The 14,352-nt window shown below is 48.4% G+C and overlaps 1 protein-coding gene across 1 annotated transcript in view; it reads left to right on the top strand.

Annotated features, from left to right (window-relative positions):
• The window catches only part of LOC135821073 (uncharacterized), a 46,363-nt gene extending 38,274 nt beyond the window's left edge, over positions 1–8,089 (top strand). Inside the window, exons 18-19 of the mRNA XM_065334137.1 lie at positions 4,732–4,951; positions 6,050–8,089. Of these exons, the coding sequence (XP_065190209.1) occupies positions 4,732–4,951; positions 6,050–6,189 (360 nt within the window). The 3' untranslated portion in view covers positions 6,190–8,089. The remainder of the gene's footprint in view (positions 1–4,731; positions 4,952–6,049) is intronic.
• The last annotated feature ends 6,263 nt before the right edge of the window (positions 8,090–14,352 follow it).

Raw genomic sequence — 14,352 nt, 5'->3', positions numbered from 1 at the left:
CAGAAAAAATATCGGCTATAATGATAGCAACACACGAGTGAAAGATATTGGTGTGCCAATTTGGAGCCATACGAGTGTTTTTCTAGTGCCGCCACAACTCGTCAATTCTGGTCTGCTGCTTCCTGGATGATGCCTTGGCGGACAGGAAGTTCTCCACTCTGGAGAAGCTGGCGTGCATGCTGGAGTCGGCATTGCTAGCGTACAGCGCCAGACGAACGGTGCTTACAGCCTGCAATAACTCGGCAGCAGACGGAGGTGAAGGCAATTCCTCGGCCACTTCATCTTCGTCATCTCTGTCAGAGTCTGCAGTTTCATCCTGCAGTGCCTGGACAATTTCGCAGACATCGTCACTTGGAGCAACCCGGCATGGCTCAGTTGAATCCAGTCTCTCCAGCTCTGTGATGTCGGTCTGAAGAGTGTCGTCTTCGTCAACAGGCACATCATCAGCCACAGTGGGACCCATCACAAACCCAGCCTTCCTCCAGCAATTCTGGATGGTCGCCTCCGAGACAGAGTCCCATGAAGACTTTGCGTACTGCAGGCAGTGAAGAATGTTCACGTTCTTCTTGAGCACTGCAGTGTCCAGCTTCGCCATCGTAGGGTCATCTACAAACTGAACCACCTTGCGCAACATGAGGCGGCGGTACGTGCACTTGAATGATTGGATGATTCCGGCATCACAGGGTTGAATCACGGACGTCGTGTTTGGTGGCAGGAATACAACGCGGACATAGTCCAGACGATCAGCCACGCCATCAAACTTGTGCCCAGGGCAGTTGTCCACCAGCAGAACAATCTTTTTACCCTTCCTGCGGAATGTTCTGTTGGTGTCCAGCAGCCACTCCGAAAATATCTGCTCGTTCATCCAGGCCTTCGGATTGGAGCACCACTGTCCTCCAATGACAGCAGCTGGAGTGCTTTTTACCGCAGCAACAGCACGGGGAAGCTTCGAATTGCCAATCGCCAGAAGAGGCAGTCTTTCTCCAGACATGGAGACAGTGGTGGCAAAGGTGATTCGGTCTTTCTGCGTCTTGCTGCCTGATAGCCGTTCATTGACGCAAGCCAACGTTCTCTGCGGCAGAGCTCTCCAGAAAAGACCAGTCTCATCCATATTCCAAACGCGCGTCGGATCACCATCGACGCTGGCAAACACCTCTGGCCAGGTGTCCTCCATGAAAGCTGCAGCGGCAGCGACGTCAGCATCAGCAGCTTCGCCATGAGTCTTACGTGACTTTATTTTCCTCTTGGCGAGGAAGCGCTGCACAAATGATCTCCACGCTATGTCCGTCAATGGCAGATCTTTCCGTTCAACCAGATCCTTCGCTACAAGTTCATCAGCTATCTGATGGCCCTTCACAATCAGCATGTCATACGTTATCGTTGTGAGTTTCTTTGAAAGGCACGCTTCGTGAAAACTCTCCAGGCCTTTCTCTAACAGGACGCAGTTGCTAGACCGATTTTTACGGACTCCTTTCAAACTGGACGATGCCACGTCCATGATCGACGACTTGTTCTTCAGGATGGTAGAGACGGACGACTGCCCGATTCCAAAGTGCCGTCCAATATCGCCTTGCGTCGCTCGAGGATTTTTCTCCGCATAGTTGAGAATTTCAACCTTCTTCTCAACGGTCAAACAAACTCTATTTCGCTTCGCACTAGCCTCCATCATGCAAATCACGAAATTCAGGAACAAGAAATACGACTGAAACTCTCCTTGACAAGCAGGACAACAACCTTCAAACGGGGAAAGTCAACAAGGAAAAGGCTGACCATGCCCCGCACTACACATGTTACGCTTGCTGCATGCAGAGTGTGCTGCACTCAGCCTACAGCAAGGGTAGCTCGCGTAGTCCACTACTGCTCGCGTAGTCTCCTTACAAGACATCTATCGTGTACATGTACTATCTACACTGTACACTGTACACTACTCGCACCAGTACGCTACACTAGCGCGATCGAGTACCCACACGTGTATACTGTGCATGTACGACGCGCACTGTTGAAAATCGCCTGTAGTGATATACCGGTTATAGTGATAACATGTGAAAAATCAGAAGGGCACGTTATAACCGATATCTACTGTACAATACTAGTCAACTTTTTTTTTTTAACTCTGCAACTCAGATCGCTAAAATATTCCATCGCGAATTGGTGCTGATATAGAAAATGCTAATAAAAAAATGCCCGCTAAAATTAGCCCCTCTACAGTCCTGTGTAAGCAGAAATATTCGTCTGGAATTTAATTTCGTCTTTTTCGTCCACGGAGCTTTTGGACTAAAATAAATGCCGGACTAATGTAGATTTGTCCAGCTTTTCAATACACTCGTATGATCATGGACGAAATTTACAGCCGGACGAACTCCCTTTCTTTGGAGTTGGACGAAATGATTGACCGACGAAATTTTCTGCTTATACAGTACGCGATCCACTGCATCCTGTTATATTTTGTGTGCACTACGGCTTCCTAGCTGCTAGCTGGTGTTGCTGCTAAACCTGTGCGGATGATGTGACAGCCATTGGACCGACAAACAAGATCAGCAGCTTACATGGACATACAGTGACAGGTGTGTTCAGGCCCGGCAGGGAGGACTTCAAGACGTCGTCGCAGCGCTGCGCTGGAGTCCACCTTCGTGTACATTTCCACAAGGCGAGCCGTTTGCTTCTGGCCAGTACCAGGGAAGAACTCCTTCTCTTCATGCGATTCAGGTTCAGCAGGCGGAGGGTGCTCGTCTGGCTTTGACACGACAACTTCGACTTTGTAGTCGCAAGTTTAGCTGGCGAGCAGACAACTGTGGAAAGTGCTGGTCACTGTCAGCATTCCCGTATGGCCATACGAAGTCATGCAGATCCTTAAAGGGGAAGTTAAGGCAAAAATTAAAATTTCACCAGTTGTAGTCTTCGGGGTGCTGAGTCGAATGGTCGTGGTTCGAGGAAGCTGAGACGCTCCCTTCCTACTTGAATCCCAATCGAACTCGCGCACTTCCACCGAAACTGGGTGACTGCGCCCTACTACATGGGGATTTGTATGCAAAATGTCACTAAAAGCGCCATTTCGTTCTTATAAAAGCACGGATGACCGCGATTGGCCCATATGTTGTACTCTTTTGGACGCTGAGTCGACTGGTTTTGGTCCGAAAAGGCTGCGATGCAGCGTTCCTCCTTTATTCCCAATCGAACATGGTTGAACAAGCGGTCACGTGCTCCTGCGTACGCCAGTCACCTGGTCACCGTGCCTGCAGGGTACAACTTACTAGCCTGTTTGACCTTTTTTGGGTTCACTCCTGTCACTCGAGTTGAACCTTGGTGTGAAAGTTGTCGCCTGCTGGCGTGGTGACCAGGTGATTCGGGCACCCAGGAGCACGTGACCACTTGTTCAACCATGTTCGATTGGGAATAAAGGAGGAACGCTGCATCGCAGCCTTTTCGGACCAAAACCAGTCGACTCAGCGTCCAAAAGACTACAACATATGGGCCAATCGCGGTCATCCATGCTTTTATAAGAAATAAATGGCGCTTTTAGTGACATTTTGCATACAAATCCCCATGTAGTAGGGCGCAGTCACCCAGTTTCGGTGGAAGTGCGCGAGTTCGATTGGGATTCAAGTAGGAAGGGAGCGTCTCAGCTTTCTCGGACCAAGACCATTCGACTCAGCACCCCGAAGACTACAACTGGTGAAATTTTAATTTTTGCCTTAACTTCCCCTTTAATGCCTGGCACAGACCTGTAGACTGTGCTCAGCTCATCCTTCCAGGTCTTCAAGTCGGCAGCGTGAAGCTCCTTGGCTTTGCCGTAGCGGGCTGCTGTTGTGAACACATCCACCTTGTAGAAAGTATGTGCTAGCTGGGCAAACACGGGACCAGGTGAAAACTTGGTATGACCTGGAATCATGAGCAGAAAGCGAGCCTCAGTGAGCCCGCCTGTGCTGTCTCGCTGGCTCACCGAAGTAGGCGACGACCTACTGATTCCTGTTGACCTGGGCACTACGCATGACAAAAACACCCACGCTCGATCCATGGTGGCAGTCGGTGCAACACATCCTCAAGACACGTGACCAGTGTGAGCGCTTGTCTCGGCTCCACCAATCGACTCGTTGAAGACGTGGAATGAAGGCAGAACCGTTGCCAGGGACGACAGTGCCCATGGTGTCCTGCTCCAGCTTCGTTTTATAGTACGGGCTCCCAGGATGGGCCGCGGAATCCCAGTCAGGTAGCATACTGAACATCTGATAGCAGTCAGACTGCCGCAAATTCTCCGAGCCTTGCATATGTAGGATTCCCTTTCCTAGGACAAGATTCCCATTCTCAGGTTTCACCAGGCACTCAAATTGCTCATATCGATAGTAAAACTTGTCATCGAGGAGAAGAGAGAGAAAGGCAAGAAACACGTGAGCATGCGCGCGGCTTACAAGGCCAGCGATTCGTCACGTGGACAGGAGCAGGAAATACGAAATACAAATGTAAGAAATAACAATCGTCACACAATGATTCCAGTAATACTCAAGTAATCATTGGCCTATACTACACATACTCCTTGTCATGATCCGTAGCACGTGAGGTCAGCGTCGGCAAAGTTGAAATGGCATCAAAGTCCCTCGCACAACGATCTGTGTATGTGTGTGTGTGTGTGTGTGTGTGTGTGTGTGTGTGTGTGTGTGTGTGTGTGTGTGTGTGTGTGTGTGTTTGTACCGTGTGTACCGTGTGTGCACGCGCGTGTTTGTTTCTTGCAATCAGAACCATACGGTCTACCAGACAGGAATCGACGAGACCAACCCACACATCACGCTCTTCTGGCAGGCCCTGGAGTCGTTCTCTCAGGACGAGCTGTCTCGCTTCATCAAGTTTGCTTGCAACCAGGAACGATTGCCTGTGACCTGCCCTTGTCAGTCTAACCCGGACAATTCTCATGTTCCACCGTACCCCATGAAGATTGGACCAGCGGATGCTACTAGTAGTGAGTCTCTCTCTCTCTCTCTCTCTCTCTCTCTCTCTCTCTCTCTCTCTCTCTCTCTCTCTCTCTCTCTCCCTCTCTCTCTCTCTCTCTCTCTCTCATCTATCTCTCTCTCACTCACTCACTCTCTCTCTCTCACTCTCTCTCTCTCTCTCTCTCTCTCTCTCTCTCTCTCTCTCTCTCTCTCCGCATGTGAATAGTGTAGGTTCTTGACAGCTGTTACTGACCCGAAACAACCATATCCTCTTCCATATCCACCATAGTTAACACCAACAATTAATGTCATGTGTGTGTGTGTGGGGGGGGGGGGGGGGGCTGCTTGAAGGTGTATTGTTGTACCTACCACCTTTGTTGGTTTCAGGGTTCATATACTTTCTATTTGAAGTATACATACCTGGTAAGCATGGACTGCTTCTGGCTACTGTATAAGCAGAAAATTTCGTCGGTCAATATTTTCGTCCAACTCCAAAGAAAGGGAGTTCGTCCGGTTGTAAATTTCGTCCATGGATCGTAAGAGTGTATTGAAAAGCTGGACAAATCAATATTAGTCTGGCATTTAATTTAGTCCAACAGCTCGTTGGACGAAAAAGACGAAATTAAATTCCAGACGAATATTTCTGCTTGTACAGTATATTAACTCTTGTGTAATCAATGGTGCTAGTGAAGCTTATATCAGATCCACTCTGATTTAGCCACCCACACTAGTACCAAGTATTACCTTCACTGGTGGCAGGGGTACCTTCAGTTGGATCCCGGGGCGGATACCCTGATGCCGTCAATCCTTTTCTGCACCTTGTCCTCACCCACTTACTGAGGTGTGGTGAGCCCATATGTGGGATCATTTCAAGTCCACCCTAGTTTGGGGATTTCAGGGTGTGTCGGCCGTTGGGTGGTTCAATGGCCAATTGAGTCATCTTTCCAAGATTCCTTTTGACTTTTTGAGTCTCTCTCCCCTCTCCCGGGGAGACCCACGTGACCAGTTTTGGCAGTGAGCAAGTACAAGTGTGTGTGTGTGTGTGTGTGTGTGTGTGTGTGTGTGTGTGCGTGCATATGTGCATGTGTGTGTTTTCTGTCCGTGTGTATACGTGCATCTTGCCACAGACGTGGAGCCAGACAAGCGATTCATCCGCGCCGAGACCTGTATGTTCCTCGTCAAGCTTCCGCTCTACTCCTCCTTGGAGGTGATGCGAGAGAAAATCCTCCACGCCATTCATTGCCGTGACGATCCTCTGTCTATGTGAGAGCTAGTACTGAGCCCAGGTCAGATGATGTGTGCCTCACATTGCTGCCATGCTCCTGCCATGTGCCACTCTCTGGTGTTTAGGGGAGTATTGACCCCAGGTCGGGGTCGTTGTGCCTCACATCACCATCTTGTTCAAGCTCCTGGCCACTCTCCGGCGTTGACGGGTATTGACCCCCCAGTCGGGGATGTTGTGCCTCATATCGCTACCATGCTCCAGCTCTTTGCCCTTGTCCGCGGTTTCAATCAGGACGCAATCATATGCATGCTTTACACTGTACACTCCCTGTTGAGCGAACCACAGAACTTCAAATCGGAGAGGAAGCCGGAATGGATACTGACAACGCCTATGTACAAACAAATATTATGATGTCCGCTGTCTACTTCCCAACAAACCTATCGTACATGTTTTATGCCGACAAAGATCTTGATCAACATAATTATTGTGCTAGAAACAATACGCAATACGCATGTAGCATGTACATGCTCCATTATTAGTGGTCATCTAGCCGCTGCGAGAGCTGCCAGGCCACCGGCTCCTTCATGATGATACTGGTGCCGACTCACAACAACCACGAAGTCGCTGTGGTGTGGTGCGGCAAATCGGGCATTCTGCTCGCATGCCCCCCCCCCCCCCAGCGGAGCAGAACTATTCGGTGTCACCGCCTGCATGTGTGTGTATGGCCGGTCACCTGGCACGGAAGCCATGAAGGCCGTCAAGGCGCCGTTGACTGGCGCAGAGCCCACGCCGTTCACTACGGCAACTGCCAATGCCGTTCTGACGGAAAACCTGACTCGACACAGCTCCCAGACGCACAATGCATGTGTGCCCAAAGCAACGGCATGAGGCAACAGCGGTGTCACAAGCACGTTCATTGCTAACAACCGGCGGTCCTCTTTCGCCAAGCCCGTACTGCGGCATTCGAACTCTGCAGTAGTCTATCTTACTCTGTCTCTCTAGCTCTCCGATAGCTCACTCCTACTCCCTATCCCATCCCTGCATATTTACATACATCTATTCTCTTCGCAATAATAGTTATTATAATTATTACTTTGCCTGATGAGATTTTCTATCGCCTTTTTTCCCCAGAGAATCGATCGACTAATCTATTTTTTAAGCGTCCCTGGTATTGCCTCTGCCGTCTCGGCGGACGCTGACGTGACCCAACTGAACCATGCACGTGCTAAATACTTTCTGTCGCACGTTTTTTTTATTTTACTTTGTGTTGGCGACGACCGCTGGACGCGAACAGCTGCGACCTACTGCATGCCGATGGCGTACTGCTGTTGTGTGATGTCATGTGACGTCATTGTGTTATGAGTAATTTATGACGTCATAACTATTGTGTCATGTTATAATATATGTCCATGTACTTGCGTGATGTCATGTGTGATCCTTTTTTTACCCCTACTGTATTGTATTTTCTCTTTTCTGCAAGACATGCTGTACATTTTTAGACACTATACATAGCAGATCATGTAACCGCTAGACGATTTCGGACTGTCCTTACTCTTGCGGCGCGCGCACCTCTCTAGGCTAGACTGCTCACTAGTGGTTGCCATGGCTACTTGGGTTTGCTGAGATCAGGGAGTAGTAGAATACCGGTATATTACTACTCCCTGGTTGAGACCCATAACCTCCGGTGGCGGTGGGTCAGTTGTGGGTGCTCCATGGCTGCTCGTTGTGTATCTGAACTTGTGTTGCACATATGTTCATCCTTCGCCATTTCAAGTATCTATTTTTCTTATTCCTTCCTCTATTTTCATGTACATATACATGTACATTGTATTGTCGGCACGAAGGAGTGGAACGAAATCATCCATTGCACATGATATCTATGTTGTTCTTGTTTTTGTTTCTGTACGCTGTAATCTGTACTCCGACGATGGTCCGTAGCCAATGAAGAGATGATGTTGTGATCGGATGGTGGTTGCAAATGGGGTCTGCTTGCATGCACTGGTGACGGGACTGTTGATCACGTGACGGGACTGTTGATCTCGTGACAGGAGTCACGGGACTGTTGATCACGTGACGGGACTGTTGATCTCGTGCATGGCCACAGGTATCCCTTGGTGAATAATGTGCTCCAACAATGCATGGCAGATTCAGGCTGCTCGAAAAGCAGTGAAGGTGGCAGAAGCATAGTGATACAAACCTTATGGCAGACACTTCCTTGAAATGAACTCCGCTCCATTTCTTTATCCACATACCAAACATGAAACTATGGACTAGGGGTCAAAGGGGTGTTCCGGGTACCCGGGTACCCGACCGTTAATCTCAGGTACAGTTAGTAAAAGGGTACCCGTTTGGATTTCGGTGATCCAGTCAGTACGGAACCTCACTGTTGGGATCACGCATACCAGGCAGGAGTCAATTATTTACAACCCCACCCTGGATGTCTGCATTGTTGTTGCATTTTGCAGTAGATCTACCTCTGCGACTATCAGACACCAATCAATCCTGAAAACAGATAAATCAAAATCAGGATTTAAGTGAAAATTGCACACAAATTAAACATGGCTGCTAAAGGGTACCCGTTAGCGTCGTTAAGAAAATTACCCGTTCGTTAGTTAAAGGTACACCCGTTTGACCCCTACTATGGACGGTACCATTCGGCGGAAGAACAATACAAGTTATACAACGAACTCAACATGAACAAACTCTCCTCCGCCATGCGCCGACCACTGTCCGTCGGTAGCCATTGCTCATACCGATAGTTTCAAATAACGAAGGGGTCACGGGTAAAACGTTTCCTTCTGACAGGCTGCTTGGCCTATCAAAGGCTCGTCAGAGAAGGTGATACTGGATATTGTACTGGATATTGTACTGACATGGCGAACACAGTAACACCTGGTTTAAGCGACCACCCCGCGGTGCAAGCAAAAGCGGTCGATAAAGCCAGGTGGTCTTTTGAACCAGGTCCCACAGTTTCTATGTAGAACTGTCCGTGCAAGGGAAACCGGTCGTTAAAAGCAGGTGGTCGATAAACCCAGAGGTCGCTTACACCAGGTTTTACTTTATTGTAATAATTATTGACATGGCAAATATGCATGAAACCTACCAGAAGTACCAATTTCACCTCGCTAACCCACAAAATCCGGAGTTCGTGTAAAATTTACTAGTAATTGACGTTAATTAAAATATATGGCCTGTTAAAACAGTAGAATGCAATAAGTTGATGGAGAAGCGCGGCCCCCAGTGTCCACAGTATAATGTCATCAATATATTCCTGATGGAAAATTGTGTGTTGCTCCCTACATCATGTACATGGGAACTCGCTCTTTTCATGCCGACTCACTTGACTGACTCACCACTGCCATCCAGAGAACACGAGAAGTCCATCGAACCGTCCACTCGGCAAACCTGCAAGAAAGCATCACTCCCTGCTCATTACACAATGTTTCGGGGAATTCACCCCTCAACAGTTGAGCTTGAGGACTACTCATGAGTAGGCTGAGGAAGATTGTGCCTGAAGAGCACCACTTATATAGTGCTCTCCAGCCACAAACATCACCAGGGATACAAACTTACAGAGATGCTCCGTTTCCAGCGCAACAAACACCTCGTGAACACCAGATGGCAGCGTGAGTCAGTGTCGCTCATGGAGGTGCTGCACAAGCGCTGAGGACCGTTTGCCATTCACAACGTTGTTGCCTCCAAAGCATCTAATTCGCAAGCCCGCGCTGGGGACAACAATGTGAAGAAGAGGTTGGTGCGACTTCGGCGATACTTGGTATTGCAGGGAGTGGTGCTTTCTTGCAGGTTTGCTGAGTGGACGGTTCGATGGACTTCTCGTGTGCTCTGGATGGCAGTCGTGAGTCAGTCAAGTGAGAATTCAAGTCGGCAGGAAAGGCGCGAGCTCCCATGTAAGGAGCAACACATAATTCCCCAAGTATCGCCGAAGTCGCACCAACCTCTTCTTCACATTGGAAACGGAGCGTCTCTGTAAGTTTGTATCCCTGGTGAGAATTCAAGTCCGCAGGAAAAGCGCGAGCTCCCATGTAGGGAGCAACACACAATTCCCCAAGTATCGCCGAATTCGCACCAACCTCTTCTTCACATTGGAAACGGATCGTCTCTGTAAGTTTGTATCCCGGGTGAGAATTCAAGTCGGCAGGAAAAGCGCGAGCTCACATGTAGGGAGCAACACACAATTCTCCAAGTATCGCCGAATTCGCACCAACCTCTTCTTCACATTGGAAACGGAGCGTCTCTGTAAGTTTGTATCCCTGGTGAGAATTCAAGTCCGCAGGAAAAGCGCGAGCTCCCATGTAGGGAGCAACACACAATTCCCCAAGTATCGCCGAATTCGCACCAACCTCTTCTTCACATTGGAAACGGATCGTCTCTGTAAGTTTGTATCCCGGGTGAGAATTCAAGTCGGCAGGAAAAGCGCGAGCTCACATGTAGGGAGCAACACACAATTCTCCAAGTATCGCCGAATTCGCACCAACCTCTTCTTCACATTGGAAACGGAGCGTCTCTGTAAGTTTGTATCCCGGGTGAGAATTCAAGTCGGCAGGAAAAGCGCGAGCTCCCATGTAGGGAGCAACACACAATTCCCCAAGTATCGCCGAATTCGCACCAACCTCTTCTTCACATTGGAAACGGAGCGTCTCTGTAAGTTTGTATCCCGGGTGAGAATTAAAGTCGGCAGGAAAAGCGCGAGCTCCCATGTAGGGAGTAACACACAATTCCGCAAGTATCGCCGAAGTCGCACCAACCCCTTCAGGCCCTTCTTCAAATATATTCATGATGGTGGTCATTTTATGGTGGGGAGGGGGAGGGGAGGGGGAGAGGGAGGGGAAGGGGGGAGAGAGAGGGGAAGTTTTTTTCCTCACTGTTTATTTCTATTGCATGATTTGCATCAGGAGATCCCCTCGACAGGCCATCGCCTCTGGGAGATCCTTTAATAAAGATTATTATCATTATCAAGAGGGAGAGAGAGGGGAAGAGGGAGAGAGAGGGAGGGAGAGAGAGGGAGGGAGAGAGAGAGAGAGAGAGAGAGAGAGAGAGAGAGAGAGAGAGAGAGAGAGAGAGAGAGAGAGAGAGAGAGAGAGAGAGAGAGAGAGAGAGAGAGAGAGAGAGAGAGAGAGAGAGAGAGAGAGAGAGAGAGAGAGCTGCCTGAAGACATACATGTACGACTCATACCTAGTGATATCCCAGGCATACTGTCCCTACGCCGGTGGAAGCATTCGACAGTATTCAATGCAATCTGGGTGACTGCAAGAATAAATAACCTTGCACAACACACTCATTCGACGTTTCAAGCGGAGTCTCAAGATAACATTTGGCTACCCAGCAGCCACCATTTGTCACCGCCACAAAATATTCCAGTCGCCATCCGTTATAAGTTATAACTTATAACCTTATAATAATTATTTCGCCTTGTTTTATAAATGTGTGCATGGCCGCCACAGCCCCCTCTTTGCAGAGTTTCCTTTGTTTTTAGGTCAAATATTCACCCTACGCTGGCTACGGAAGCCTTGACCAGGGGATAGTACACCCTCGCTTTAGCCCTACCTAATGCTTCTTCACGATATGGCTTCTCTTTGCAAAACATACAGGTACCGGGTCTTTGATAGCTGGAGCTTTCTTCCATCTGGGTGCTGCTAGGCAGCTGCCTTCGTCATGCAGCAGAGGCTGCGTAGAAGGCTGTTATGTTATAACAACCTTCTACATAACCTCTTTTGCAATACGTAATGGCGTAGTATGCAGCCTCGGTTTTTCATTCAACTTGTTTTACCTACTTTATACCTCGAGCACCCTGTAAAATGGCGTATTGTCTGCAGGGATTGCCCTTGTAAAATAATAAATTTAGTAGCAGTGGTGAGGCTTCCTGCAGCTTCATTCATAAAAAGGGTTTCAGAGCAGACTCGCTCTCTTCCCATTCACTCTGCAAACGTTAAACTCGAACTCATTTGATCAATTTTTTACAACGTTTCAGCAAAATTGCCCTCATCAGGTATACAATGGTGTACCAAACATACAGGTACCTGACGCTGGCTGCTATTTTTGCTACATCTTACACCAGTGCACTGTGCATTATCATTTTGTTGGAGTGTGTGTGTGTGTGTGTGTGTGTGTGTGTGTGTGTGTGTGTGTGTGTGTGTGTGTGTGTGTGTGTGTGTGCATGGGTTTGTGGGTGTGCGTGGGTGTCTGTGTGAAAGCACTTCGGCGGGCTTTTCGTGAATTTATCACCGCATTGTCTTCTTTGAATAATTGTTGTTGGTATCATACTTCTTTGAGGTATCATTATCTTTATGATTCTGGCACGTCACGGTGGGTCCGATGTAGCATATCATACTTCATAGCGTCACAAATTGCATGTACATGTATATAACTGCTCCTTTGCAGACCTGCACACCATTGTATACCTGATGAGGGCAATTTTGCCGAAACGTAAAAAATTGACCAAATGAGTTCGAGTTTAATTTGCAGAGTGAATGGGAAGAGAGCGAGTCTGCTCTGAAACCCTTTTAAAAAATAATAAATGCAACAAAAATAGAACAACTCTATTTGTGCTGGCCCTGACTAATAGCGGAAGCACATGAGAAACTGGTTGCCTAGAGCAATGACGGAAGAAACGCTGATGTGATCTCATCCGGGTGAGGGATGAGGTGAAACCACCAAGCAGTCAGGGTCTTGCTTCTCAGCCTATGCCATAATTATACTGCTGCCAATCTGCTGTTGGGTACGGCGCTCTATTGCTATTGCCTCTGTTAGGAGCACTTTCTCTGTGATGTGGATAGGGAAGGTGGGATTTCCCAGTACAAAGGCAAATCAATGTTGCCAGTGTCAGTATGCCCAGGTGAGGTGGTTGATAAGGGTTTTCGCAACTACTGTAAATATACAAATTTTCGGCAGCTATTTAATTTCGGCTATATTCGGCACCGACCCAAAACGCCTAAATTAAAACGCCGATGAAATTTTTCACAGCATCTGTCGCACTATACCATCCCCTTTACCCCACGCCGAAAATAAATCGCCGCCAAAATGTCAAAAATCGTGAAGTGCCGAAATTTTGCAGCGCCGAAATTTTGTATATTTACAGTACGTTCCTTGGCCCTTGGGCCCCTTTGCTGGTGTTGCTAGGTTGCATATGCCAGGTATTGACCTTTCATCTCACAATAGTTGAGGGTCAGCAGCAATGCAACAATGTGGTGGAAGGAGCATGCAATGCTGCAGTGCAAGTGCAAATCACTTCGAGTACATGCCTTTCTTTTAGCACTGTAGCACACACTTCGCTCTCCTTCTTCTTTTGAGATGCCCAACACTTAGCCTTGACAAAGTATCTCTGCGGTCCAGAATTATTTTGGCTCTGGGAAGCAACACTTTTCTGTTGCTGGTGCTCTGCTGTGGAACGCTCTCCCTGGTGAGGTCCGCACAATTACCCGGCTACCTGAGTTTAAGCATGCATGTGTACCATACGCCTGTAGGGAGTAGTTCGAGTTGCTGCTGATCGCTCTGCTCTCCCTCCCCGTGCAGTTCAGTAGCCCGCACGTAGTATCGCAGATACATCGTATTCTCTCTCTCTCTCCCCCCCCCCCCCCGTATCCTATTCTCTTACTATGTGCTTCCATAGCTTTTACTATGTTCTTCCATAGCCACTTCTAGGCTAAGCCTTCGCCGTCATTTTATTGGGTCGTCATCCCGTTTGAATGTGCGAAGTGAAATAAAAACCAACCAACCAACCAACCAACACTCAACACCGAATGGTTTCTGTGTCGTTAGGTACCTTTCTCGATTCTGAAGATGCTGGAGCACAGCACTAACAGAAACACCACTAAGTCTTAGCAAATCCTCCCAGCGATGGCTCCATACCGGTCTGTTTGTTGAGCAGCATCTATGATTTGATGGATTCACCGGAGAAGCAGCTTCTTCGGTTCCCGATGCAGATGGTGTCAAGGTATTCGCTGCTGTAGCGACCAGTGAACGGATTTTCATCGCCCTTTCGCTGCTCGGCGCCGACTTCCATCATTGTCCCTCGTCCTAAGCTCTGGGGCGTTGGGAATAAAATCTTTCCGTCTTACCTCTGCAACAAATAATCTCGCTTTCCATCTACCGGTATCTCTTCCTTACGTAAGTCTTCAGCTGAGCAAAAGTCCATCTAGCAATCATTTCGCCCACACTTTGGCCACAGGTGAGTTCGCAAAACGAGAA

This window comes from Sycon ciliatum, chromosome 7, assembly GCF_964019385.1.
Source record: "Sycon ciliatum chromosome 7, ocSycCili1.1, whole genome shotgun sequence".
Classification (NCBI taxonomy): Eukaryota; Metazoa; Porifera; class Calcarea; order Leucosolenida; family Sycettidae; genus Sycon; species Sycon ciliatum.
Note: the sequence above shows the minus strand (reverse complement) of the source record. Positions and strands in the feature narration are given on the sequence as shown.